The sequence below is a fragment of the Dermacentor silvarum genome, chromosome 8 (genome assembly GCF_013339745.2).
Source record: "Dermacentor silvarum isolate Dsil-2018 chromosome 8, BIME_Dsil_1.4, whole genome shotgun sequence".
In the NCBI taxonomy this organism is placed as follows: Eukaryota; Metazoa; Arthropoda; class Arachnida; order Ixodida; family Ixodidae; genus Dermacentor; species Dermacentor silvarum.
In genome coordinates this window covers 166,772,932-166,800,180 of record NC_051161.1, presented here as the reverse complement: position 1 = coordinate 166,800,180, position 27,249 = coordinate 166,772,932, and the positions used below count along the sequence as shown (strand labels likewise).

General features: G+C 46.7%; 2 protein-coding genes across 4 annotated transcripts in view; one reads left to right on the top strand and one right to left on the bottom strand.

Moving 5' to 3' along the window:
* LOC119461824 (protein ABHD13-like) overlaps positions 1 to 27,249 on the top strand; it is a 116,090-nt gene that overhangs the window by 11,001 nt on the left and 77,840 nt on the right. Inside the window, exons 2-3 of one of the 3 annotated variants that reach the window (XM_049672279.1) lie at positions 1,491 to 1,722; positions 15,826 to 15,926. The exons of 1 other annotated variant lie outside the window; for it this stretch is intronic. In XM_049672279.1, coding sequence (XP_049528236.1) covers positions 1,491 to 1,722; positions 15,826 to 15,926 — 333 coding nt within the window. The remainder of the gene's footprint in view (positions 1 to 1,490; positions 1,723 to 15,825; positions 15,927 to 27,249) is intronic. One more of the 3 variants, XM_049672277.1, reaches the window with a different exon arrangement.
* The window catches only part of LOC119461825 (epoxide hydrolase 1), a 118,028-nt gene that overhangs the window by 86,985 nt on the left and 3,794 nt on the right, over positions 1 to 27,249 (bottom strand). The window lies entirely within an intron of this gene.

Here is a 27,249-nt window from a genome sequence, read left to right as displayed (position 1 = left end):
ATTCTTGAAATCACTGTGGCCGCGATATGCGAGCACAGCCAAAAGAAAAATATGCAGAAATCTTTATAATTAATTCAATTATTTATTTATTACAGAATCTTGCATTTGCTCGAGCACCACTACAATAGTATGAATGTTTACAGAATTTTACCTTTCTTTTTTTCAGACTTGGCAAATCTTTCTCTTTCATGACATTGCGATAATGTTGATGGTGCCAGGTCCAGTATTTCGCGACCAACCTTAGTATCAAACTAAAATATAATAGATCTATTTCCCGAGATCTCATTTCTTAAACAGGCCTTGAACCCCTTTTTATTGAAGTAGAGAAAGGAATTGGAACACTATTTCAGAAATACTTTGCTGCAAAAAGTACGTCATGCATTCAGCAGAAGTGGAGTTACTGGGAATGAAACGTTCCCTACGCAGTGCTTCCACTCCTCCTTGCACTGCGAAGGCTACGACGGAGCAGGGCATGCCCACAACGTTCTGCCTATTGAATGTCACCATGGCATGCACTTGAATATCGATTTTGGATGTTCACGTAGATGGCACTGCTTCTGATTCTGACGCGTACGATGCGCCAAACACAGTTGTGCTCAGTGTGCCGCAGTGCGCTCAATAGGCGGACTCGTCGCGGCACCCTGCTGTGGCTACGGTACCTACTGCTACGTAGCAGATGACAGCTACATGCAGCTGTAGTGCGTATGCGCGACATTTGCTTCGTGTAAGACAGGACCTGAATGCGTGCTCTCGCTCATTTGCTTGCGCTTGACTGACGGATAGTAGCCACATTCAACTCGTGCAATTTGACGCCCTGTCAGTCGCTCAGTGAGAAGCAAAGTCTGCCAAGGCGTCTAACCAGGAGTGAGCTCACGCTGGCAAGTGTGCGTGTGGCCTGACCTAAAGTTTCGCGTCATTCGAGGCTAGTTCAATGTTCAAATCTTGTTGAAATTAGCGAGACCCGATGGCTATAACGCCGATAAGCAAATTGGCCACAGTATAATTCCTATGCGGCAGCCGAGCGTAAGCGGACGATAGTCGGTTTCTTCCAGAAGTACGTTTATTGAAATTCGAAAGCAGATTTTTGCTTAGCTCAGCCTGTTCAATAAACTGGGTCAATAAATATACACGGTAATAGTAGAAGTGCACTGATCCAAACACCCTTCTTGATTGACCAATATTGGCCAATAGCAGCCATATGTGGGAATCTGCTATATTACGAAATAAGGCGTCCATAAAAGAGTGAGGAGCAGGCTTCTGTTGAAAAGAGAGCGTTTGCGAGAAAGGTGATTTCGCGGGCCACTTGCGAGCTCCACGCGCCATGCACGACTACAAAACTTGGCCGAGATGTTCACAGCAGCGTATGCTATCCACGGACTGGGTTTTTTCACTGAGCCTGGGGTGGTTCAGGACTCCTTTAATGTGTGCTCGTGTTTCCGCAACTATAGAAAAAGGATGTGCAGCATTGCTACTGCTTCGCTGATTGGCAGGGCTGGTGTACCAGGTGGGCGACTGGCTGCTGTACCACCCGGAGCAGCCAGCCCATTCGCGCCTGTATGTGCCCTCGCCGAGCATGCTGGGCCTGCCGGCTGAGAGCCTGCAGCTGAAGACACCCGACGGGGTCACGCTGCATGCCTGGCTCATCAAGCAGCCGCCCGAGGTGTTCAGCCAGGCCCCCACCCTGCTTTACCTGCACGGCAATGCGGGAAACATTGGGCACAGGTGGGTGGCCCACTCTTCTCTTCGGCTCCTCAGTGTTCTGAGTGGAGAAGTCGCTGGATTTTTACCCCAATTTTACTTACCTTAGCCCCTTCTGTACCACAGTAAATGGTGAATATTCAACAGAAGTTGCCACACAGGCGGCACGCAGGACCCATGTTTCATATGCAGGCATTTAAGCAGTTCGTGTTAAAGACAAAAACTGTGTGCAACGCAACTTTTAATGATAATAAAATGGACAACTGGACTAATTTGTAATGATTCGTTATCAGTATGGTAGCAGAAAACATAAGGAAGTAGCGGCCGTCCTGTTTACATACTTGTCCTCATTGTGTTTTGTGCTACCGTGTACTTATAATAATATTGACAAGCGCCAGTATCTAGTGCTGCAAGGTGCAGCTAAAAGCAAGCTGATCGATGTACTTTTTATCGACACTCACTATGAGGTATGTATTTTTCTTCTGATAGCTCCTCATCGGCTACATTGGTGCAAATTTTGGTGATATATTCATGATCGCTACAAGAGGTGTTAAAGCAACTATGGCATTTTGATTCTTAGTCACTTTTTTAGGGATGTAAAAAGGAACTCAATTGGCCCTCGTAAAATTTCTCGATACTTTTTTTTACCAAAGTTGAATGCCTCACCCCTAACTCTGTGCCTCCATTTGTTGCTACTTCCGAAGACATATCGAAGTGCTTATTAGTCAGCCGTCTGGTTGCATCAGAGCTGCTTTTCCAGGCCGAGCAGCATCTTGAGGTATGCCATTTTGGAAATTGCGGGGTTGTTTTTTCTTTTCACATGCTGACAATTGACTCGCCACAGAAGATAGCTAATTTAAATACTATAGTGACAAAAATAATACAGAATACATCTAGGAACAATTGAAACATAAAAAACACAATATTCCAAGAACTGCATCATTATTAGTTGGAAAATTTTTGTTAAAATTGGAGTGTTTTGGCCCGTGATCTCGTGACTCTGTCCTGAAAAAGCTCGCACTGCTGTTCTGGCTGGATTGTGTGTGTTTGTTTATGCTGTCAGTTCTTAGGAATAAAGTTCACCAGAGTGGCAGTTTGGTTACATTTGTACAATCAGCTTCCTCTAATGCAACTCCAGTTATTTATATTTTTCAGTTACTTTGATCTTGACCGTAAGTCCCAGCCAGTGCCCATGGATTTCTATGTGCCCAAACTTTCTTTGTTTCAATCCGAAAAGTCAGCATGCACGCACCTGACCTCAGCAGTGACCCCTTTAGTGGCAGTGTCTGTCATGATGGAGCTTAAGAGACAGTCATTGCGTTGAACACACATTATCTGGGATTGAAAATGCCTATTTGTGGCCTGCCCCAGAAAGATTTTCAAGCAATAACCATAGCTTACAATGCCTGATTTACTATAGTTATCCAATTCTAACTCGCAGCTTTTTTTTTTTTTTCAAGAAAATTGGACCGAAAATTGCCTATACGGTGCAGGTCGGACACAAAACCAAAACTGAAGAGTGAGCAACACGATGGCGTTGTAGCGTTCTGTAGTTCGCCTAGGGGTCAGGTTAATGAAGTGAAGCGCAGAGACTTGCGCAGTAACCAAATAGTGGCGCTGCCAGCGTGTTAAAGAAAAAAACTTTTTTTTTTCTTTGGCAACATCAACTGAAAAAGGAGAGTGCCGGCTTGGCAGGCTAGGCCAGCTGCAGCAAGCGGCGGATCAGGTTTGAATAAAGGGAGGGGGAAAGGTCACACCCGCGGCGGCAACATCGCTGGGTCGAGGGATGCAGGCCCGCCTCGTGCACACTCGCACGCACGCACACGTGAGCTCGCTCTCGCCTCTCAGTGTGGGGATCGAGCTGCCTTCCCGCGTCTCGTCCCTGAGCTCACGCGTGGCACTTAGCCCGATCTCTGGGAACCGCCGCCATAATGGCAACATGGCGGAGATGGCTAGCACGCCGGACCTACTTTCCCGCGCAAACCGTGCTTGTCCCCCCCGGGATTGGACTTGCCCTGCGAGAACACATCACCGGGACGCGCCCTGATTTGCCTCCCGCGCGGCGGCCCCCGGGCACCCTCTCCACCCCAGCTCTTGTCCGCTGAGCACTTCCTCGCCGCGGCAGATGCTCACAGGCTCGCAACGAGATGGTTACATGAGACCTTTGTTCTCGCGACTCCTCGTTATCGCGCTTGGCGGACCGCTACCCGGTTAGCCCTAGTGCAGCGGGAGTGCGTACTCGATCGGTCTTGCAGTGAGCCTTGGCCCATAAGCGCCGTGACTGTCGCACTGTGCTGTATCTTGGGTGAATAAACCAGTGTTTGTTGGCGATCTGACTCCGGAGCCTTCTCTACGCCGTTGTCAGAGAGTCGACGAACCCTGCCGTAGCGCCTTTGTGCGTTGCGGAGTGGAGGAGTGTCGTGCCCTTTCCTGACCGTCGCTTGTAGGGTAAGCCTTGTGCAAACCCATCTCCACAGCAGTCACCGTGAATTCGAGCGCGCCAAGCGCGATGTCACCGCTTCGCATTCCGTCGGGGCAGAGAAGGTGCTTCCGGTTGCTGCTCGCGCTAAAATGACAAAATTTGGGGTGAAATATCTAGCTTGTCGGTGAGGAAAATTCATTATTTCGAGGGGGTCTCCCGCTGCCACTTCGTTACGTAGAGGTCTCAAATACATGTGCTTCTATGGAGTAACGGCGGGGAATACAAAAACTTCGTTATATCCAGGAATTCGTTATATGGAGGTTCGTTATAAACAGGTTTAACTGGAAATGATTGCAATGAGCCAACTTGATAAGTATAATTTACTTCCGTTAATTTGACCTTGATGAGACCGATGGCATCAGTCGAGCCCCATCCGTTGAGCCCCATCAGTCGAGTTAAAAGAATAGGCAAAAAAAAAAAAATGAAACATGCCGTGCTTGCCTTTCCAAAATGGAAATGTATCTACACTTAATGTCCATCATCATCACTTTCAGACGACGATTTATATCTACGGTTGAAAATGCATCATCCTCCATGTAGTCCATCGTGTTTGATGTTCCATATTTCTTCACGACTCCACAAGCAGTCTATATCTAGCCCAGGGGTTGTGAAACTTTTTGGCCAGAAAGCTGGATTGGCGACCAGTGGCGAGGTTGAAGGCCGGACAGTAAAGAATGCAATAAATATTATTAGTGAAAATAAATTTCTAAACATAAGTAACGGTATTGGGGGCAACCAAAACGTTGTTCTAATCACTCCAAATGCTTTCTACAAAGAATTTATTTTAATTAGTTGCATTGACATTCTTGCATAACGTCCTGAAAAAGAGTGAAATAACTGTTCTAGCATTTGAATTTTGCTTTTACTGCCAAGTCTGCGGGGGTACATCAATTTGAAATATTAAACACCCTTGGTAGCAAACAAACTTGTTCAGATTTTTCGGTGTCACGCAGTTTTCTTGCTTGATCAGGGATTCTATCTTCACCAAGCAGATTTTACGCTGAAGTGGTCTGGCCCTTTGTTTTGCTGGCGTATCGTTACCACATTTCCAGTATTTTTACGAATCCTTGGGCGCTATACAGTAAAAGCTCGATGATATGAATCTCACGGGGTCACGAAAAATATTCGTATTAGCCGAAATTCGTATCATCGAAACACAATTAAAACTACTGTCGAATCTCGGATAATTCCAACTCGAAGGGGCCCGAAAATTTGTTCGAATTAAAAGGACGTATTTTTGAAGTATTCGTGCACCATAGCACGATGCACGAACGGTGCTAGTCATGAAATATCGCGGCGCGCAAGCGCATAGCAAGCGCGGGCCACGAAACTGCCCACGCCGGCTAACGGTCGCTTCCCGATAACGACAGAAAACGAAGCTTCAGGGAGCGAGCGGGCGGCGCCGGCACACGGGTGCGCGCGGAGACCGTCGAAGGTGAGGGAGCAGGGCGGCAGGGAAGCGGATTTGGCCGCGTCAACTCCGCCGCTTCAGTGGCTCCCCTCGCCCTCCCTCTCAACTCCCTCGTAGTTCTCTCACCTTCGACTCCATGTGCGCCCGCCGCCGTGCTGGCGCCAGCTTATTTTAGCCGCCCCCTGAAGTTTCGTTTTCTGCCGTTATCGGGAAGCGAGCGTTTGCGGGCGTGGCAGTTTCGTTGGCCCGATTGTGCCTCCGCCGCTGCTTCCCTCTGCGCTGCTGCCGCAGCGTGCAAGGTCAACATGTGACTAGAAAATAGAGGAGAAGGGCTCACTACCATTTTATCCGCGTGGCTGAGACATCGGCACTAGTGTGTGCTAGAATACGGTTGTCTAGAACACTCTAGTCGGTACGTACACGCTTGTTCCGGCGCGATGCAGAAACGGCGACCTTGCAATTTGAGAGCGAAGGAAATTTCCGCCGCGGGTTCTTTTTTTTTTCCCCGTTCCTTCGCGTGCGGCATTGAGGGGTCTCTCCTGAGCTTTTGCTCTATGGCGGTGTCGGAGCAATGCCGGTCGGAGCCGCCGCGTGATTTGGCGCGCTGCTAAGAGCATTGTCGGTGCGCGGTATGTTAGAAATAAGCGTGTTCGAATTCGCTTGCTTCGCGTTGACGTTGAACGAAAGCACGTTTGTCATGATAGTCTCGCTGTGCAACAATTGTGCTCAGTGTTGACGTTGCGAGGCCTAGCTCCTTAGCCAACTCCGTCCCCTTCCTCTTGGGATCCTCATCGACCTTTCGAAGAATGTCTAATTTCTCTTTAAAGGAGAGTGCTTTCCGCTTGCGAGACATAGCTCGCTGCGACTAGGCAAAATGGCGCAAACACGAAGAACGCGGCCCGAAGCGCAGCAGCCACTCCATCTGACGGCTCGCAGAAAAGGAGGAAAAGTACAAAAGCACCAAAAGCGCCACCGCTTCAAACTCTTCGCGCCCAGTCGCGGAGTCTGCGCTGTCCGGCGCCGCGCCTCCGCACCAAAAGAGAAGGAGAGAAAGCGCGTGACTGCGCGCTGTTCTCTTTCGCAGCCGTCGGTTGGGCGGCGTTTATTCGTATCAACCGACGCAGACTGAAAATCGATTCGTAACAACCGTTCTCTAGCACGTTGCAAAGTAAGGGGGCTCGGCCAGGACCACAGAATAATTCGTATCATCCGGAAATTCGTATTAGCCGTGATCGTATCATCGAGCTTTTACTGTAATGTAAAGCTATTTCTATCTGTTTCTATTGCATTTCTGCCACTAGCCTTCCTCGATTGGTCAAACATTTTTCTGGCCTACCCAACTTTGCCTGTCTGTCACGCAATGTCACAAAAACTGTGAAAACGCACACATCTGATATGATGTGTGCATAACTATTATGCATGATTAGACCGAACAATAGAAAAATTATTCTTTCCGACTCTACACCTTTTTCACAATTAGCCCTTTGTCTACTTTGTCTGTCCGTCACGCGACGTCAAAAAACTGTGAAAACTAACCACATAAAGATGCAGTAATATGCTGAACAAAAGTGAAATTTTTTTTGAATATTTGAAGACAGCCCTTTTTCAAAAGGAATAGAACATGGCTGATCACTCTGGCACTGGCTACTCGGAGCTGCCATGAAGAATGAATTTATCTGCGTATGTTTGTGCTTGTGTACTTCCAATTAGGTGCACGTTAAAGAAACCCAGGTGGTCCAAACTAATACGGACTTCCGTGTGCCTCATAATCAGATTGTGGGTTTGGCACGTAAAGCCCCATAGTTTAATTATAGTTTAACACTTCTGCCACGATGCAATATGTCGTGTGAGGCAATGACAGTGCTAACCTTCTCGTAGGCACAGTGGCGCACGATAACGCCTCAAGCAAACATGTCTCACTGTGTGTTCTGTGTAATACGTGGAAAAACAGAAGTGGCGCAGACAAGTAACATTTGAGATCAACTCGCAACTCTCTTATTGCACTAAACGCTGATGAACTTAAACATTCGCTATAAGCATCACCACCAATTATCGGCAATCAACGCAAACAGCACAGAGAGCTTCGCTTACATCGATTCCAATGGTGTTTGGGATCCCAATAATTTCTATTTTCTTTACAGTGTGCGTGTAAGAGTATTTTTGACAGTGCGTGTGTTTTAGGAGTTGCCAAAAAAGCGACTGGTGTAGGCTGGAATAAAAACTCGGTTTGCTAAAATGAGACTTGGAAATTGTACACAAGTACAGGTTTGAAAAGCCACCCCATTTTTTAATTTCTTTCTGTTCTCTGTCATCGCAGCTATGCAGCCTTACTCGCTATGTTTTGTGGTGTGCTATGTATGAACAATAATCATTGCCGTACGGGATACCTTACTCTTAAGGGGTCCTGAACTGCCCCTTGAGCTTGGGGAAAAAGCACAGTCCGCAGATGGTATTTGCTGCTGTGAACATATCAGCCAAATTTCGCAGTTGTGCACGGTGCATGGAGCTCACAATTGGAATGTGAAGTCACCTTTTTCTCAAACACTCTTTTCAAATGAGGCCTTCTCCTTATCTGCGTCGAAATTTCCGGCAGCTTGCATATGTCGTCATATGCAAATTTCCCATAGACGGCTGTTTCTGGCTCATCGCCAACATCAATCAAGAAGGGTGTTTGGATCAGTGCACTTTTTCCTACTTTTACTACATATACTTATTGGAAACTTTTACTACATGTTTAATAAGGAAACAGAAGTAAGCCAAAATGTGCATTTTGAATTTGACATACTTTCGGAAGAGACCGAATATTGTCTGCTCATGCTTGGCCATGGCTGCCTGCGTAGGAACTAAACCTTGGCCACACTGCTTATTGGTATCGTAGCCGTCAGATTGAGCTAGCTTCGATTAGCTTTGAACACTCAACTAGGCTCGAACCCGTGATAAGGTTAAAGTCACACCACACGTACGCTTGCCAGCACGCGCTAACTCATGGAGGCTCCTAGCTAGATGCCTCGGCAGATATCGAATGTGCACTGTGGATTAGGCTACTATCTGTCGGCCAAGCTGGTGCAAGACAAAGATGGTCCGCACCACGTGGCCAGACTGAAGCACATGAGCGCGAGTGCCCACTCCAGCCCTGTCGTGCATGTAGCAAACGTTGCACATAGTTGCATGTGGCTGTATCTGCTATGTAGCGTGAAATACCATGGCTGCTGTGGCGTGCCGCGACATGGTTGCCAGCTCACTGAGGACAACCGCACATTCTGAGTGATCTCTGAGGGTGACGTAGCTCCAGGCACGTGGCGAGCCAGCCCGGGCACCAGCATCCAACTGGAACAGGTCGTCTGCTTCTCAAGTTGCACACCTTCGACTTGTGTTGCCTTTGTGGTCGAAGCTCATTATATTAGGAATTCTTTGAACGCAAGTCTGCAGTGTGGCATCCATCGCTTGCCCGATGTGGGCACTGCCAACATACTCGCATGAGCGAACATAAAGAGAGAGAGAGAAAAACATTTATTTAGACCATCGAGATCTTGAGGACGAGTGGGTGGTGTCCTCATTCCAGGACTCCACTGGCCATGGCTGCTCGACGTACTTGCTGGACGAGAGCTTCTTGTCCCGCCAGGGTATCGCCGGTCAGCTGTACCTCCCACCGCTCAAATGACGTGTTAGGCGTCTTTAAATGTTCAGGTTTGCCCCCGCACCCCCACGAGATGTGAAAGAGCGTAGGGCGTGTGTCGCCGCACCAGGGGCAGATGCCGCTATATGTTTGTGGGGATATTTTGCTGTATCTGTGTAGGTTTGGGAATGTGTTTGTTTGGATAAGTCTGAGGGCTATTGCGTCTTCAGTGCTGAGCTTTTTGTGAGGGGGATGAGACTGCGTGGACTCAATTGTAAGTTAAGTTTGGCACATCACAGGGGCCAAAATTGGAAGTAGTGGTGCCTATGTGAACATCCGAAATCAAATGTGAACTGTGTGCCATGGTGACGTTCAGTAGGCAGAGTATTGTGGGCACCCCCCTCCGTTCCGCAGTAACCTTAGTGGTGCAAGGCATTGAAGAAGGTGCGGGAGCATTGCGAAGGGGACCAAGAGTGATCTTTAATGGCCAATAGCTCTGTTTCTGCGAAACGAATTGAAGTACTTCTTGCTGCAAATTACTTCTGAAATAGTGTGTTTTAACGTCGAATGCATTTCTCGACTTCGATAAAAAGTGTTTCCTAGGCTCCTCTATGAAGACAAGGTACTTGAAGAGATGTCTAGGGGCACACAAGCACATGCTAAGCTAATTTTCTTGTGCAGTCAACCAATTAACCTCTAATGAATTACCACTAATGAGTCACTTGATAGTTAATCGATCAAATCTTGCAAGCAATAAAAAGTAAGCCTTTCATTGCAGGTTTTCAAGTGGGGCTCACAAACAATATAAGGGTGATTTAATTGGTAATTCCTTATTTGCATATTGCATTGTATAGTTGTAAAACTTAATGCAAGGAGTATACAGTCGAGTCCCGCTACAACGAAATTGACAGGACGCGCGGAAAATTTTGTTATGGTGGAACTTCGTTGACGCGAAATTAGCCAAACGGCAAAGCCGCGAACGAAACCGAAACCATCGTCCGGGAAATCTTTGTGATGGCATGGGGGAAAAGGTTGACTGAAGGCAGTCAATAAAGTGTCAACTTGAGGAGAGAATGCATTTCGCGCTGCTGTTACAGCATTTTTCATACATTGTGGCCGACACCCAACTCAACGCACGTGCCTGGCCGATCGCGAGTCTCATTTTGCGGCACATGCACCGTCGCAATGAAGCAGTTTGAATTAGCTCAATTTCATTGCACATTTATTTATGACAAAGTCAGTAAGCTTGGCAAGCTTGCGCTTACCGGAAGTTTTATTTCCAGAAGTCGGTCAGCCTGGATTTCTTATGCTTCACGGCAGTTACGAGATTCTCGCAGTCCGTTAAAAGAGCCGTCGTAATGTCATTGTCATGGGCTCTGATAACTTTCGAGATGAGGACAAAAGGATCCATTACTTTCAAAGCAGTTGCCAGAGTCGGTATGTCTAGCGGGTTGTCATTTTCCCCAGCCGATGAGACGTTGGTATCATGCTAACAACAGCGGCTTCGGCACAGCCGCCTTATCTTGAAAGTAATCTGCGACGTGCACAAAGTGCACGCCCGCGCGGGCCTCATCTTCAAAGCGATCTGTGATGTGGGCAAAGTGCAACTAGTACCGGTAGAGTCGTGTGCGCTGTGCTTTCGACGTTTAGTTTGCGTTGAATAAGCGAGAGATGGCACGGAGGTCAATTCGCTCGCTGCTATTGCCGCGCCTTCTCACTCCGGCGTGTTGACACCGTGTTTCCGCGGTCATAGAGCAAGATGTGTTCATGTTTACCTGTGCGCGCGTGACACAGTGCTTGGTAATTTAGTTAGTAAGTGAATGTTTACAAGTTTATACGGCCGATAAAACTACTATCTTTAGTTCGTATAGCTGTCTACTAATTAGCTATCGCAATCGATGCTTCACCTTTCGGGCAAAACTGCGAAATGTTTTCCTTTCGCTTTCTGCCTCGGTGATCATATGTGTCTTCTCGAGAGAGTGAAATTTGCACTTCTTCGCTGGCGTAGCCATTTCGATCATACAAACACAAACCACATAAAACGGCAGCGATTGTGGTGAACCCGTGCAGTCTCGTGCAGGCGCGTGATGACCACGCGTGGCTATGGATTGCAGTGGCGTGAATCGGTACTTTGAATTTGATTTCGTTCGCGAAAACCCCGTTCAAGCGGACATACGATTGTCACAGCTTTGGAAGGACCGTCTAATTTGACTATTCGGCAGTTCCAATTTCAATTCAGTCCCAGTTTCATTCTCAAAAAGTTAGTTGAAGCGGAAATACCAAATAAAACGCCTTCATTATGGAGATCCTTTTTTGTATTACTTTCTCTGGGCAGCTGACTGGGAATCGGAAAATCTTCGTTGTGGCAGAAATTTCGGTGTAGCGGCGTTCTTTGTAGGAGGATTCGACTGTACTATAGGCCTTCTAGAGCACGTAGGAGCTTCACAATATTTACAGTGAGCAGGAGATGAATCAAAATGGCCCATCCAGAAATGACAACGTGGGGCAGCATTGAAACAAGGCACGAATCACAATATGCATGAGATCGGAAAGAAAATTGAACAAAATTATGAAGACTTTAAATTTCGACTACAAACAATGGTGGCTGCTGAATACAACATACACTTGTAAGACACTGTACTATCAGAACGGCGCCAATGTGCATGTATGCAAATTGAAACTATTAAAGCAAAAGCAGCTGATTAAGAGAAAATATCAAAGGTGATAACCATGCTAATAAGTAAATGTGCACCAGAGTTCTCACCAAAAGTGAAATGTTTGCATATTTACATTAGCATATTCACATATTTGCAATATAAAGAACCCCAGGTGGTCAAAATTAATCTGGAGCCCTCCACTATGGCGTGCCTCATAATCAGAACTGGTTTTGGCACGTAAAACCCCAGAAAGAAGAAGAATATTAACGTATGCACAAATTGGGAAGTGTGTGACAGCAAAATGCCGCGCAGGGCACTAGGCAGAGTGTACTAGTGTATTTCAATGCGTCCCAGGTGTTGGATGTGATGCTTTGACTATATTATATTAGCGAACTGTAGCAGCAAGTGTGATGAGCAGAGCACTTAAGGGTTTGTGAGATAATTTAGCCCTGTAGTATCTCGACTTCCCATTTTTCATTCTGGAAAAAGCTTGCCCACAAAGGTAGGTAGTGCCAAAAATTTACATGTATACCCGCAGACAAATTGCTTAAAGCTTGAGAACTGCTCAGAGCCTAGTAATTCATAAAAATGGATTTGATTGTCTTTTTTGTATTTGTACTTCAAGATGTCGCTTGTAGTTAAATTATTTCAAATTGAAAGGAATCTGGCAGTGTATCCACATCACAGCTAAATGGATCTTGAAACACTTGTGCTTCCTCTTTTCTGGCATCAAAGTCGGAGAATCGCAAAATTGCTTTTGCAGATCACCAAGGATACTTTGTGCAAATAGGGGGAAAATGCCGTATCTGCACTAATCCTTGAACAGCAGCAGAAGGACACCAACTTTTGATTTTGCACTTGCAAAAAACTTCAAGAACTTCAGTTTTGCCCCGAAGCCACATAAGTCCTTGTAAAAGTCATGATTGAGGTCTGCATCTCCTTGCAGCTTCTCACTGAACTTATTCAGTGGTCCGTTAGGTCGACGTGAAAGGCCAATTTCGAGAGACACTCATGACTAGACAGGTAGTGGTTGGGGCTTATCCTTCTGTGTAAGGAACTATTTATTTCTTCTTTGAGATTAAAGAAGCGAGGGAAGAGTTTTCCGCAGCTCAGCCACTGAATTACCGTGTGATACGTCACGTCTACGAACTCGGACTTGGTTGCCTTTAAAGTTTACGGAAGTGGCAGTGATTAAGCCTATGTGACCACATTAGCAGCTGAAACAACAGGTTCCAGAACACAGACATGCCCAAGAGTGCTTTTTTAAATCCAGCCAACTTTTTCACCCCTGGATTGTAACAGATTTTAGTTTGCCCCACTACAAGCTGTATGCGGACCGTCTTTTTTTATTTAAGAATGTATCGTACCATGCATTCTCTGGACTGAAGAAAGGAGCTTACGCTAAAGACAGGTATTTACATGGTGTACTTTCACGGGTGAGAAGCTGGCAAAAGCTCTCTGAGCATGCCGCACCTGGGTGAAGTCAAGGAAGTTTTGGTGCCTCTTTGATGTAGTGGCTGGGACTAGCTTATCAGAGAGTCACGTGCTCCACAAGTGATGGTCGCATGAGGCTCCCGATTTATCAGCGCTGCCTCAGACGAGTTGGTGTCGTGGTGTGATCCATAACTGCAGTGTAGCCGGCTCCTAGAAAGAAGCGCAATAGTGCATGGCTTTGTGGAGAAGCCCTGCATGCAGGCCCAGGCGCAGTGGTGGCTTTGCAAGAGAAAAGGGCCTGCCTGCGCACTGGCCATCATCAGTTGGACTGCTGCCGCCAGCGAGAGCCGTAGTTTGGAGACCCCTGGTCTTGCCCATGCACGCTATCTCAGGCTCCATCGTCGATAAGCCACTTATACACACAGATCAGCATAGTGACAAAATTTTTGCAGCGGTTTGCCAACCGTCACAATGCCAGTGAGTGGCAAATTTATCGTCGCAGCTTACATGGCTTTGGTTGTTATTAGGGGCGTGGGAAAAGTGATACTGAATCGAATACCAATCAAATAGTGCTAGAAGCGAATTGAATCAAATATTCGAATAGTTTTCGAATGATGAATAGCCATAATCACAATTAATGCCATTGCATAGTACGTTATGAAGTGTTGTTTATTAAAAGCACAAATGTAGCATTAGAAGCAAACATGTAGTTTCTTTACATGCACAGAGCTCTTCAGAGAGCGCGCGCTGTACAGCCTGTCAAGTGTGGCTACCTAAGTCACGTAGCCTGCTCTGCTACGCAAGCTCTCATGTTTTATTTATTATTTTATTTTATTTAAACATACCTTACAGGCCTCATGGGAGAAATTCTGTAAGGGGGTAATGGCACAAAGAGAAATATATATTGCGATAAATTCCGTTATATAACATCAATACGCACCAGCATTTTGCTGAAAAAGAACACTGTACTCGGAAATACAAAGGGAAAAAAGAAACATACTGCACAAAAGCAGAACAGAAGAGCAATAAGTAGTACACTAGAGCATGGGTTCTCAAAGTGGGCTCCGCAGAACCCTGGGGTGCCGCAGGCCCCTGCTCGGGGTTCCGCGAGCCACTGATAAATTTTTCGTGGTCCCGCGCTCACCAAGTGGCTAAAACGGCGAAAACGAGGTGCGCTCGATCCACAGAACCTCCATTACTCATGCCCGGTTGTCAAAAAGCATATCACAACGCGTAACGGCAACGTGCGAACTGCGCAATAAATTCGCAAGCAGCTTGTAGCCACCCAACCTTCGAAAATGGGAAGCGCGCCTAAGCTTTCGCACTTAAATCTCGGATGCACTTATGGCGGCATGCCGCGTGCCTACATAAGTGCGTAGTTGCCATCCATGATCGCGTCGATAACCACCGCAGTTTCGTCCGTAGGTGGTTGTAGCAAACAGTAGTTTTGCTTTGACTCAGTGCAAAGCTGTCGAAGATAAGAGCACCGGCTACAATGTGATGGACGGACAATTTGTTGGCACTGTGCTTGATGGCAAACTTCTATTGCTTAGAAAGTACTGTTTTCCAGTTTTCTTCCTCGAAACAGGATGGTTTCACCATCTTTGTGGCAGGTGGTTTCTGTGGGTTATTGTCACCTTGTTATAAGGCCAGTCTGCGCGAAAGCCAAAAGCGCATCACGTCGCTTGGCACCGCTCTGCGTGGTCATCGGCACCCTACACTTTCACCGCGGTCGGCGCCGACAGTGAGAAGTTCTGAAATAGTGATGCCCACAGCAAGTTCGCGCAACGTTGCCCCCCCCCCCCTTCTTTTTTTGTCTGCACCCATCTGCTGTCTTTGAAAATGCGTCTGCAGCCAGTGGTCAGCATGCTGTAACATGATATTTTCGAGCCCGCCATGTAAGTCCAAAGTTAGTCTTGTGACAGGTTGCTCGAACCTACGAAAAGAGACTGTTGTGCACCTAGGAAGGGCGTTCGGAATGTTGAGCCACCGTACGATATTTCGCAAAGATCGCGGCCATGAACATGCAACGATCATCCCATGCACTCGCTTTCATTGGCAAAGTGGTTTGTCAGCTTTCTGAGGCTCGTGCCGTGTCAATAGCCGTTTCTCTCACCAAATTTGCAACTGTTGATTGCACATGTTTTTGAATTTGTTTGTTCATATTGAATAGTTCAAAAGCTTTGAATGGGTGATATTTAAAACATGGTGTTCGGGATGTGTTTCCCCCTTTGCAATCAGTTCTGGCGCATACAGTCAACAAAGGCACAGCCTTAGAAATTAGCTTTTGTTACTCGGAGGCAGCCGTTGCTGGGGCATGGATTTGGGCACCACTTATGCAGAAATTTGAAACAAAGCAAATGCTAAATAGCGTAGTATTTGATCAGATATGGGAAAGTATTTTATATTTACACAATGGAATAAAACATTCAGTTGCAAGCACAGTGCTCGTTTCGTCCTATTCTGTTCACCTCTGTACTGCTGGTTGTTTTGTACGAAGCTAATTGGTGGCCTGATGTTTCTGTAGGCTGCCGAATGTAGGTGGCCTCTTCCACCGCTGTGGATGCAACATTCTGCTGCTCGAGTACCGAGGCTACGGTCGCAGCGAGGGCACTCCCAGCGAGGAAGGTCAGTGCTGTCAAACCATTGCTTCAGCCCAAAGAATTCCCGTGCCATCATACATCAGCTTAGAGCAGCAAGGAAGGCATTCAAGTTGGCACGTCCATGCCTACTCTCTGGAGTTTACACTGGCAGATACTTTATGTGGAGAGGCTAAAGAAACATAATTAAGTATATTTGCCATTTACAAGAAATTTCTACGACTGGAAAATGGTACTAGTGATCAGCTATGAAGCTAAGTACAAGTGTCTGCAAGTTTGTTTGTGGCATTACTTGCTTCACATGCTAAGGTATGTTCAGCATATTGCAGTCATGATGTGGCTCGCCAGTTAAACTGTTTTGCAAAAGAGACAAATGACTGGACTGCAAGCACACACTCTCCTAGCTGCAGCTATGGGAAAACGTTTATTTCCAATGCTGGGATGTGTACAGCAAGGCCTACTAGAGCATCTACATCTGACCTAGTTCAAGCGTGCCTCAGACCGGTATAGCAAGGTCATGTGGATTGTGCGATAGTCAACTTGTCATTCACATGGCAACTGTAAAACACAGTCTCGAGTGGTGAATACGATTCCTTGTTGGTAAGTGAAGCAGTTTGGTGACGAAAACTCCTAGTCTAGTCAGAAATTTATTCGAAATAGTTTGGTAGTCGTATTGAGGGCCCTATGCCTGTAGGGGGGTAAGTAAATGTATGGACGAACACAGGGTCTCTTCTATTGACCCTTTTTGGGAACAGTTTGTTTTAGAGAAACGAGATGGTGCTCTTGGCGGCGCACCACTCATGGCCTCAGCAACAGCGCACGAATACGAAACCACAACCGCTTCTACTTCTACCTTGCTTCTGTGCGATAAGCTGTCGGAAATGTAACTGAGTTTCCGCTCATACACTGTGCTCCAATCATGTTGGATTGAATCATGTGGATTGAAGACGTGAGCACTTGTTGGCTGTAAAAATAGTGACTGGCATATCAAGGAATGTAATAAATATGTGCAGCCAAGTTCGCGGACCACTGCTGCAACTGTCCGTACATGTTACCGGCACTTCGAGATGTACGGCTTTCCTCGAGGATACAGAATTAGCTCATCCGCCAGCATTGTATCGCTAACATATAAACAAAGGGGTTCAGCCCCGGAACATCGGCACGAGTTAGTACCGCTCGTTAAACAATGACGAAGGGTGTAGCGCCGCTTTCTGTCATAGTAAGTTTTGCACGCAGTATCTACACATATGTACCCCAACTGGCACGGAAACTTATGCCCACTCTAAAGCCAACGTATCAAGAATAAGTGAATGGGCACACACTTGAATATATGCGCACTATATACGTACAATGAATGACGTATTACGCCGATAGCGCACGAATGGACGAAGCTGAATGTTTCGTGACAGTCCACCAGAGTCAACGAGTTACTAGTTATAATACATCTTTGCTACAAGGTATTACAATGTACACTACAGCTACATTTCAAGCCTTGTGCACTGCAAGAACAAATCTGACGGAACTGAGCACACCCGCGAGCGATAAGGCAGAAAATAATCAGATAGTGACCGCACCGAGGAACCTTACTGAGTCAGAAATGTAAGAAGCCGCTGCATCAAAATATTTGCCAAATAAAGAATGAAGAGTGAAAACACGCTAATCATGATTCAATTCATGAGCGGAAAGTTTGGATAGCTTGGAATACATATTTGGCCCCGCTTTTAGAACAAGCACCATATACGCTGCTTGTGCCATAAGGACATAGCTTAATCAGCTCCAAAAGCATTTTTGCATGTTCTCTGAAGCTGTGGCCAAAGCTTCGTGTCGTCCACCCAGTCACCGTCTATGATATCCCGCGAAACAAGGTTTACTAAGCCGCATCGCCATCATACACATCCACTGTAAGCACGGAGGCAATGGAGGCAGTTGAGACAACCAATGGATGCGTCACCACGTGATCAAACATGGCAGCGCCCACGGGATCGCCGCAAAAGGGGTCAATAAGAAGAATGAATTAGGGCTTCATGTGCGCAAGCACTCTCGGGCGCCCGACTACTCGTTGAAAAAGAAATCGGGTTGATCAGCCACTTCAGAATTTTAGGTTCATTTAGCTTCTCGATTGCATTTGCTCTTCCATATTAAAGAGAATGGCATTATTGGTTCTTTCACCTATTTTTGTGTTTGGTGGCCAGACTTTAACTGCTGATGCAAAGGGCTCCTGCACTCTCTTCTTTTCTCTAATTTGGTAGGTTTGCCGTGAGCTACAATGGAACCTCGATTATACGTTCTCCGGTTATTCGACGACCCGCATTTTATGACGAATCAGTTTGGTCCCGGCAAAACCCCCATTGAAATAATCTATTAATAACCTCGATTATACGACGGAATTTTACACCGACCCACCTTGTATGACGCCTCTCTGGTAACGTCCGTGAAAAAAAATAATAGGTTCTAAGCAGACGCAGGCTGGCACGTAAGCAAACTGCAGGCAGATGATATTTGGTGTGCAGTACCGTATTTACCCGAATATAATGCGAGGGGCGACTTTCCAGTCACGTGAAATACAGAAAATAAAACCGCTAATGTAACACGAGATGAATGGAAAAAGAAATGGTACCTTTATTCAAGGAATCGCAATTTGGAAACGTTCTCTTTACTCATCATAGTCGTCTGAAGAAGAGAAGGAGCTTTCCTTGGGCGGTCTTCTTGGGCAATCACTTTTGCAAAATTTCGCGTGGCTTGTTACTGAAAGCGTCCCCGACAAGTGTTTCTGGCGCTGTCGTAGGCTCGCAATCAGCACCAAGAGAGCTGTAGGCTGTATACTTCGAGGGTGCCGGGAGGAGCCGAGTCTCGCGAAAGCAAAACTATCTCCAAAAGTGATAGCTCGAGAATTGTCATCTTCCGTGCCGTCGAGCTTGTTTGAGAAGTATTTCTTCAAAGACTGCACAGTCATTTCATTCGGGGTCAGTACCAGGCCACTTCATGTTGCACAGAGCCTTCCCGACTGGCCTCGCATTTAAAGTGGGCCTGCTGCTGGTCCCGCCATCGGCAAATTGTCGACTCCTTGACGTCGAGACACCGAGCCGTGGCGGACTTTCCCAGCTCCTTGGCCATCAGAATTGCTCGTCTGTCAGAGCGACCATCATACTGAATGCGCTGTGCCGCCATAACGTCGCTAATGAACGGAGTCGAACCGCAAAAGGCCGTAGGGTATTGCAGCATCGTAACCAGCCACAAGCACAGCGAAAACAGCGTCGATTCCAGCCATAAACAAGTTCCGACTTCGGTCAACTTTTCTATGGATTGGATTGAGACGTAAAGTTACAGGTTGCAACCGTACAACTAAACATCATGGGATTTAGAATAATTGTTTTAAGATGGTCAATTTTGCCATTATTCGAATGTTAACGCGAGGGTCGAGTTCAAGCAACGAAAATTATGAAAAGCAAAAGTCGCGTTACAGTCGAATAAATGCGGTAATGTTTTAATAATTGAATCTACCTTCTTTGGAAGCAGGGCAGGTTTGTGCCGTGGGCTTATTCAGGCAGTCTGTACTTATTTTTTGGGCAAGACTGAGCGTCCCTGCCGATATTCTTAGTTTTTCGATTATATGACGGTTTTGCATGGTCCCCTCAAAGTCGTATAATTGGGGTTCCTCTGTATATGTACAAAAAGCTAGCAAGAGGTGTGAAATAAATGTGTGCAGCCCTGTTTGATGCAGGTACTACAGCAATGAATTCATGCACTTGTCTGTTATCCAATGGGTAAAGTCATCTGGGACATGTGGCTGTAGGTTTGCTAGCATTTTGTGCGTAATGTCTTGAGTGCTGGGACACAGCCACAAGAGATGATGAGTGTCCACTGTGGACACAAGGTGCCAGGCACTTGGGACACGTTGTAGGTTTGTCACTTTCAGATCCCAAGGTGCAGGTGACCACAAGTGTCTGGGCCAGCCCAGCCCGAAGCCTCCGAAGACAAACTTCCTGCACCCGATTAAGGTTCTGGTGAAGGAAGCAACCACGCGGCGTTCTTAGTGCACGTGTGTCTCATTGGGAAAGTGGACTTCTGCCTGGGTTGCAGCTCCCGCTCTTGCACAAGCCAGTACAGTAGAACCCCGCTTTTACGATCCCGGGTTCTGCGTTTTCCTGGCTGTTATGTCGTTTTAGGCCAGTCTAAACCGGCGTAGGGGGCGGCGTTGTACTCTGGCATCAACTGCATACCGTGCCGTCTCGCGGGCTGTGTCCAACGCGATCTGCGTTGAGGGCAGATTCTAGGCAGTGTAGGTGCATCAGCGACTCGTAGCTTCTCAGCTCGCAACTTCTCGGCACTCAGTTTGCGTTGAAGCGATAGACAGCACATAGGTTGGATCGCTCGCTGTTGCTGCCATGCTTCCTCACACCAGTGTTTCGACAGCGAGTGTCCGCGCTCATCGAGTGTGATGTGTTCATGTTAGCCTGTGCGCGTTGACACCGTGCTTTTTAATATAGTTAATAAGTGAATGCTTACAAGTTTATACGGACGATAAAACTGCTATCCTTACTTTGAATAGCTGTCAACTAATTTGCTATCTCAATCGATGCTTCGGCTTTCGGGCAAAACTACGACTGTTTTTCGCACGTAAAAATAAAGATAAAATTGTGTGCAGTTCACCACTACTCTCATTTCTCAATTTTTCTCATTTCATGGCTCTCGTGTTTCTCGGCCCTTACATTTTTTTTAGGTCCCGTGAAGAACGTCAGCGGGGTTCTACCGTAGTGGGTCACATTCGTCGCTAAATGCCAAGTAGCTCTTTCAAAGGCACGTGCGGCCATGCAAGATCTCTGTGGCATCTGTATGTTTAGGTGCTGTGGCTGGTGGTTCTGGTTATAATAATACACAGTAGGGCTAGGCTATGGTGTCAGCCATCTTCTTTATTCCGAACGCCTCCTCACTTCTTCGTCTTCGTTAAGACACCCTGTAACTTCTTCACAACGTCGACATACACTCCCCCTCTTTCAAGACTCATCCCTCCTGGGATGATACATAAATACGTTCCCAATGGTTGCAAACTCAAGCACGCTGTCATTGTTGACGTAACCAATTCTCTTGAGAACACCTTTTTGCACTGCAGTTTGCACCACGCAATATGGTCCCATGTACACCTGCTTCGTACCCGGAAGATCTTTTCTCACGAGTACTAAATCATTCAGCTGTATACAGGGTATCCGCGTGTTGTGGCGGCGGTCGAAATGATTCTTCATATCTTGGCAGTATCGCTGGTATGCTTCCAAAGTTTTCCACTTCTCGCACAATTGCAGGCAGTCAGCAATACCAAGCTGTTGGTCAGCAGGGAGCACCGGTGTCTTTCCAAATGCTGTGAAATAGGGACTGCAGCCAATGCTCGCAGTGTGCGACCGATTGTGATGAGCTACAGCGGCCTCCAAGCAGCAGTTCCATCCGCCTTTGAAAACGGGATACATGGAAATAAACTGTTTCAAGTCTCGTATGATTCTTTCAGCCATGCCATTTCCTGCAGGATGGTAGGGCGCGCAGCGTCGCAAAACAACTCCTCGTTCCTTCGCCCACTCTTGCAGACGCTTGCTTACGAATGCTGGTCCATTGTGTGATATTACTACTTTGGTATTTTAAACATCTCTCGGCTCGCACTATTTGCGTCTTCCCTACTCGGTCGTGCGGCCACTATTCTAGTGCACTGGTCTATTGCCACTAGGAAAGACTGTGTTTTTCTTACTCCTGTAGTCTTTTTCTTAAGGTCTGCAAGGTCCACCTGGATGACTTCAAGCGGTATGTCAGCAATCGAGGTAGGACCATTTCGTCTGTTCTCTGAAGGTACTGTACTTTATGTACTTGACATTGATGGCAAGATTGGACGTATCGCTGGACGTCGTCTTTCAAGTGTTTCCACCGGAAACGCTGAAGAATCTTGCGATAAGTTCGCCAGAACCCGTCGTGCCTGCCAGAGTCTGGGGAGTCGTAATAAAGTTCCAAGATTCGAGGCACCATTGTTTCCGGAGCTACGAACTTTCCATCGTGGAACTCCAGTTTTTCAGTTCCCTCCCACAGCAGAGTTGCGCTGATAGTCTCTTGATCTGGGGTTACCGCAAATCTCGAGTGTGTGTCTGCTTCCATCAAGTGTTCTCCAGGTCTGTGATGGACCATGAGCACAAACTGCTGAAGTTCACTCACCCACCGCGCAATTTGTCCTCTAGGCTCTGCGAGGTTAAGGATATACATTGAGGTTTGGTGATCGGTAAAGAGCGTAAAGCTCCTGCCATCCAGGTAAGGTCTAAAATAGCGTACGGCCATTAGGACTGCCAAAGCTTCTTTCTCCATAGTTGTGTAATTCAGGTGCACTTTCGAGAATGTATACGAATATAATATCCCACGACCTTTTGTTGCCGGCTCTGTGGAGGTTCTGAATCCCTCTGGTAAAGCACTGCACCTGTCGGTGTTCAGCTCGAAGGGCAACTTGAAGTTTGGAAGCGTCAGAATTGGGTTAGACGAAATGATGCTCACAAGGCTTTGATAAACAGAATCACACTCTGCTGTCCACCGAATGGCACGTTCTTCTTGGTCATTTCTGTGAGGCACTTTGTTTTCGTGGCATAATCTCTAATGAAAGCCCGAAAATGCCTTGCAAAGCCGAGAAATACCGCAAAGAGTGTAGGTCATACGGTTTCTGCATTTTTGAGATTCGTTCGACTGATTCCTGCTTTGTTGTCTTGGTTTGGCCATCTAATACTCTACCTAGAAACACAACTTTTCTTTGGAAAAACTGACTTTTGTTGTCATTAATCTTGATCTCCGCATCACTCGGTGCTTGAAGTACACTAGCAAGATGCTCTGGGTGCTCCTCCTCATTGCGAGAGTAAATTATTATATCGTCGCTGTACACGCTACAAAACTTCCCAAGAAACGGTCGCAAGACATCATTCATCATCTTCTGGAATCAAGCGGGTGAGTACTTCCATCTTAATGGGAGTCGAACATACTCATAGATGTCAAAAGGCGTTATGAAGGCAGAATATTTCTTGTATTCTTCAGAAAGTGGACCTTGCCAGAATCCTTTACATAAATCAATACGCGAAAACACTCTGCAGCCACCCGTCTCATCTATGATAAAGTGTCTCCGTGGCATAGAAAAAGGAAAAAGCTCTGCTTATTAATTTGCCTGTAATTCGTGCAGAATCAGTGGCTTCCATCTTCCTTAGGTGCAATAGTGATGGATGACGCGAATTTAGACACAGATGGACTAATTATCTGTGCATCCAGCATCATTCGAAGCTCGTTCTTCAGCCACATTCTCTTCTCCCGTGACATATTATATGGCTTTTTCCTCACCACTGTAGCCTAACTTAAATGGTACCTGAAACTTTGTAGTTGCCTTGGGATATCCCTTCAAGCATAGCAATTCTGGGTAAGGCCTCTTAACATCTTCACATGACGATGGCTGCCGCAGGCTCCTCGAAGAAGAAGTTGAAGAAAACGCTGAGATTGTGCCGCTTTTCATCCCTAGTTATTCTTACAGTCCAGTAAATGTTAAGGCAGAATGCACTGATGGCTGGACGTGATAGGAGTAATTCATAGGGTACTCCGTCGAGTACTAGCGCCTGCGTAGCAACACTGTTGCCGAGACAGGATATGATTAAACATGTCCATTTATCATGAATATCTCGCCTTCCATCGTGTCCATGTACTTCCACAGCTCGTCGCTGTTGTACTTTCTCGGTCTCAACAATACTGGCATTTATTATTGTGATGCTTGCTCCGCTGTCAACTAACGCACTCCTTTCCTTTCCATCAACAAAAACAGATATATGCAATATAGACCACTTATAACGTAACCGCTTATAGTGCAGGACCGGATATAGTGCAGTCTTTTAAGACTCCCTTTAATTTTCCCATAGCACTCCGTGTATACGTGTGTCGCTTATAGTGCAGTTGCGGGAAACGAAATACTGGTTACAGTGCGGCTGCCTGGGAGTACGGAAGTCAGCGGAGACGGCGAACGCTCCCCTCAAACGGGTGCCCCAAGGAGTGCTCGAGGAAGAGAGACGAAGTGGAGGAGAAGGGCACGTGGTGCGAACGAACAGCCAGTGAGGCTGAAACCAGAATCTTGAGTGCGAGTCATGAAATAAAACGGCGCGCGTAGCGAGTGAGCACCACGAAACTGCCAACGCTGGCCACGCTCGCTTCATGATAACGGCAGTAAACGAAACTTCAGGGAGCGGGCGGCGCTGGCGCATCACGGCGAAGGGCGCACGCGGAGACCGTGGAATGTGAGGGAGGAGGGCGGCAGGAAAGCGAGCGGATTTCGCCCTGGCAACTCCGCCGCTTCGGTGGCTCCCCTCTCCCTCCTCACTTTCGACTGTCGCCGTGCGCGCCCGGCGTCGCTCCGGCCGGCCCGGCGCCAGCTCCCCGAAGTTTCGTTTTCTGCCGTATTGGGAAGCGGGCGTTTGCCGGCGTGGGCAAAGCCACATCCCAAATATTTTCTGCAAGCCACATCCCAAATTTATAACACATAAATAATTACATTTTTTGAGTGACTTGTAAATAACTGCATATTTGTAATCAGCACAGAAGGTTGAATATTTCCTGAAAATAACATGTGTCTAGAGTCAATAACTAAAGTGTTTTATCCAGGACCCAGGTCCCCACTTAAGGTGACACACACTGTCTTTCTTTACTACTAATTTTTGCTGCCACATCTTATGCTCCATGATAGTGGCCCCTTCCCACTTTTAATATGCTTCACTGCAAACACGTCTGTATTACTGCAAAGCTCACTTTATGGAACTGAAAAAAACGACAATTGTGCTTATCGGGACCAACAATCACATACATCCAGCATTTTGGGATGGGGCCATGAGTGAGGCTTGATGTGCTTAACCGCAGTATGTATTTATTGCCTTCACAGCAACGTGCGAGCAAATTTGCCACTGCACCATTAAATTTGCTTTAAACACAGCCTAAGGTGCTCCTGGGAACATTACAGAATGGTGACTTATCAAATGGAAAGACAATTATTTGAAGTCAATGTGCATTAGATCAGGATCTCGAAAACATGACATAGAAGCTGGGAAAATGCAACAGCGAAGGAATGCGTCAACAGGGTTCCACTGTATCTGACATGTGCAGTAGGTGTTGATCGCGCTTTCATATCAAGAAGTGGCATGGCACGAGTGCTCGAATGAGCTTATCACTTGTGGTGGGTTTATAGAAATAAGCAGTTTGTAGTAGCACTCGTCCTCGTCTGTTCGCTATGTCTTAGTCCCAAATTTTTGTGCCATGTTTTCCAGTCACTGTGTTAGCTATGTCGTCGGCACAGTGTGCCAGTGGCAGCAGCAGACACTGTTGCATGGCAAACTGAGGCAAGCAGAGTGGCTGCTGCCCGTTGGCAGTGTGGCTGGTTTGGCACACTGCCACGTGATTCACACACGAGTGTTTTGAACAGCTGCATCAGATGACTTGCAGCTTGGTACACGAGAAGATTTCTGTTTAATCTGCAAAAAAAAAACAATCAGCGAACCTTCATAATGAACTGGAACAGTGTTCGTTCTCTCCAATTGTAGGAAAGTTTTGCTTCATTAAAATGAGATTCTTGTCCATTTCTAGGGGAATTTCAAGGGCAAATACGATTACTACTTTGTTATAGCCATTAGTTCATGATAATCCATTTCATTATGACAAGGTCTCGCAGTTCTTTGTTCCCCCCCAACATGAAATGAGTTAAACTTGTTTTTCGCAGTCCTTCTCTCTTGTACATTAACATTTCCGTAGCACCGACCTATCTCCCGTCATAAACATTTGCCATTATGTAAGTTTTTGTTAGAAAGAAACCCCTTGGGGCGTTAAAAGGACCCTAAAACGAAACAATAAATCAGTTTAGACGTAAGGTATTCTTTGAAAGTTCTATTTCAATAATTTTGGTACTATAATAGGTTGATTATTAGAAGAGAAATGAAAGGTCCAAGTCCAGTTATATTATTTCGCGCTGGTACGTCAGTGTGACTTCGCAGATTTCAAAGCATTTTTTCGTCTTGGAGTCACATTGGCTCAGTAAATGTTTCTCAGTACTTCACAGGCTCAATCTCTGGCTCTTTTTAGAATGCAGTGTATTCCATCTTTACCAGTAAACTATTAAGTAGGCCTTACCATCATGGTGAGCAGGTGCAGAAAATTCTGCCTTTCCTTATTCCACCTTTTCTGGCTTGCCAGGCCTGTTGTCGCAGTGAGAAGTGGCATTTCTGGCATAACAGAAGGGTCCTTTATTACATCCAGGGGAAATTGTTTTTCTGTTAGTGTCCCCTTTGACACAAGAACTGGTGCCTGTGCTTGGTGCATGCAGGGCTGTACCTGGATGCACAGGCAGGCCTGGAGTTCCTGCTCTCGCACCCAGGGCTGGACCAGACGCGGCTGCTGGTGTTTGGTCGCTCGCTGGGGGAGCCGTGGCACTGGACCTGGCCTCACGTCCTGACCAGGCCCAGCACCTGCTGGGTGTCATTGTGGAGAACACCTTCTCCTCCATCCCCGAGATGGCACGCGTGCTCTTTGGGTGGCGTCTGCTGCGATGGCTGCCTGACTTCTGCTACAAGAACCAGGTGGTGGAGGAGCCACACGTCGTATCATGACCCATGCGCAACTGATATTGGGAAAAAAAATATTGCAATCGGGTCTACATGAAATAATGCTAGCACAGTTGATCCGGGATGTATCAAGCTCAAAGGGGATTGCGAAATAGTTCCAAATATAGATAATTGTAAATATCAAATATGCCTGCCTGAAACTTATCTTGAACATCCACACGTCTCGGACAGTTTCCTGGGATCCTGAAATGTGGAAATTCACCTATCTTGTTCAAAACCGTGTCGAGCGAACAAAAGTTTACTTACTTTTTGCACGTGAATGTCAAAAGTCGCTCGTCTGTGCAGTCACAAAGCTAAGCCTAAAAGCCCGCATTGCCCTGACAAACAACCACAGTGTGTCTCACACTGGTCGAAGAGCTTCTTGCTCGTTTTGATTCGTGGTAAGGTAGAATGCGACGCAGCGCAGAAGCAAACCAGCCTGTATGTGTATGCGCCGTGCCCCCTAATTTGTCCTCTGTTATAGTGGCATGGCTGTGCCTCTTGACCCATTTTTACCTCTTATACTGGCCGGCATGGCCGGCCACATGTCTGTCGCGATATGCCGTTTAAACAGCCAATCGTGATACTTCGGCAACAAGTAAATGAGGTAGACTTTTATGTTGGGTTTTCGGTTTTGGAACCAACTTGTTTCAACCAGTCCTCGCTTCTCGTCCACGCCAAGTCCGCCCGTCTCTTCTTGCATGCCGTTAGGCACTCTGACGCCTA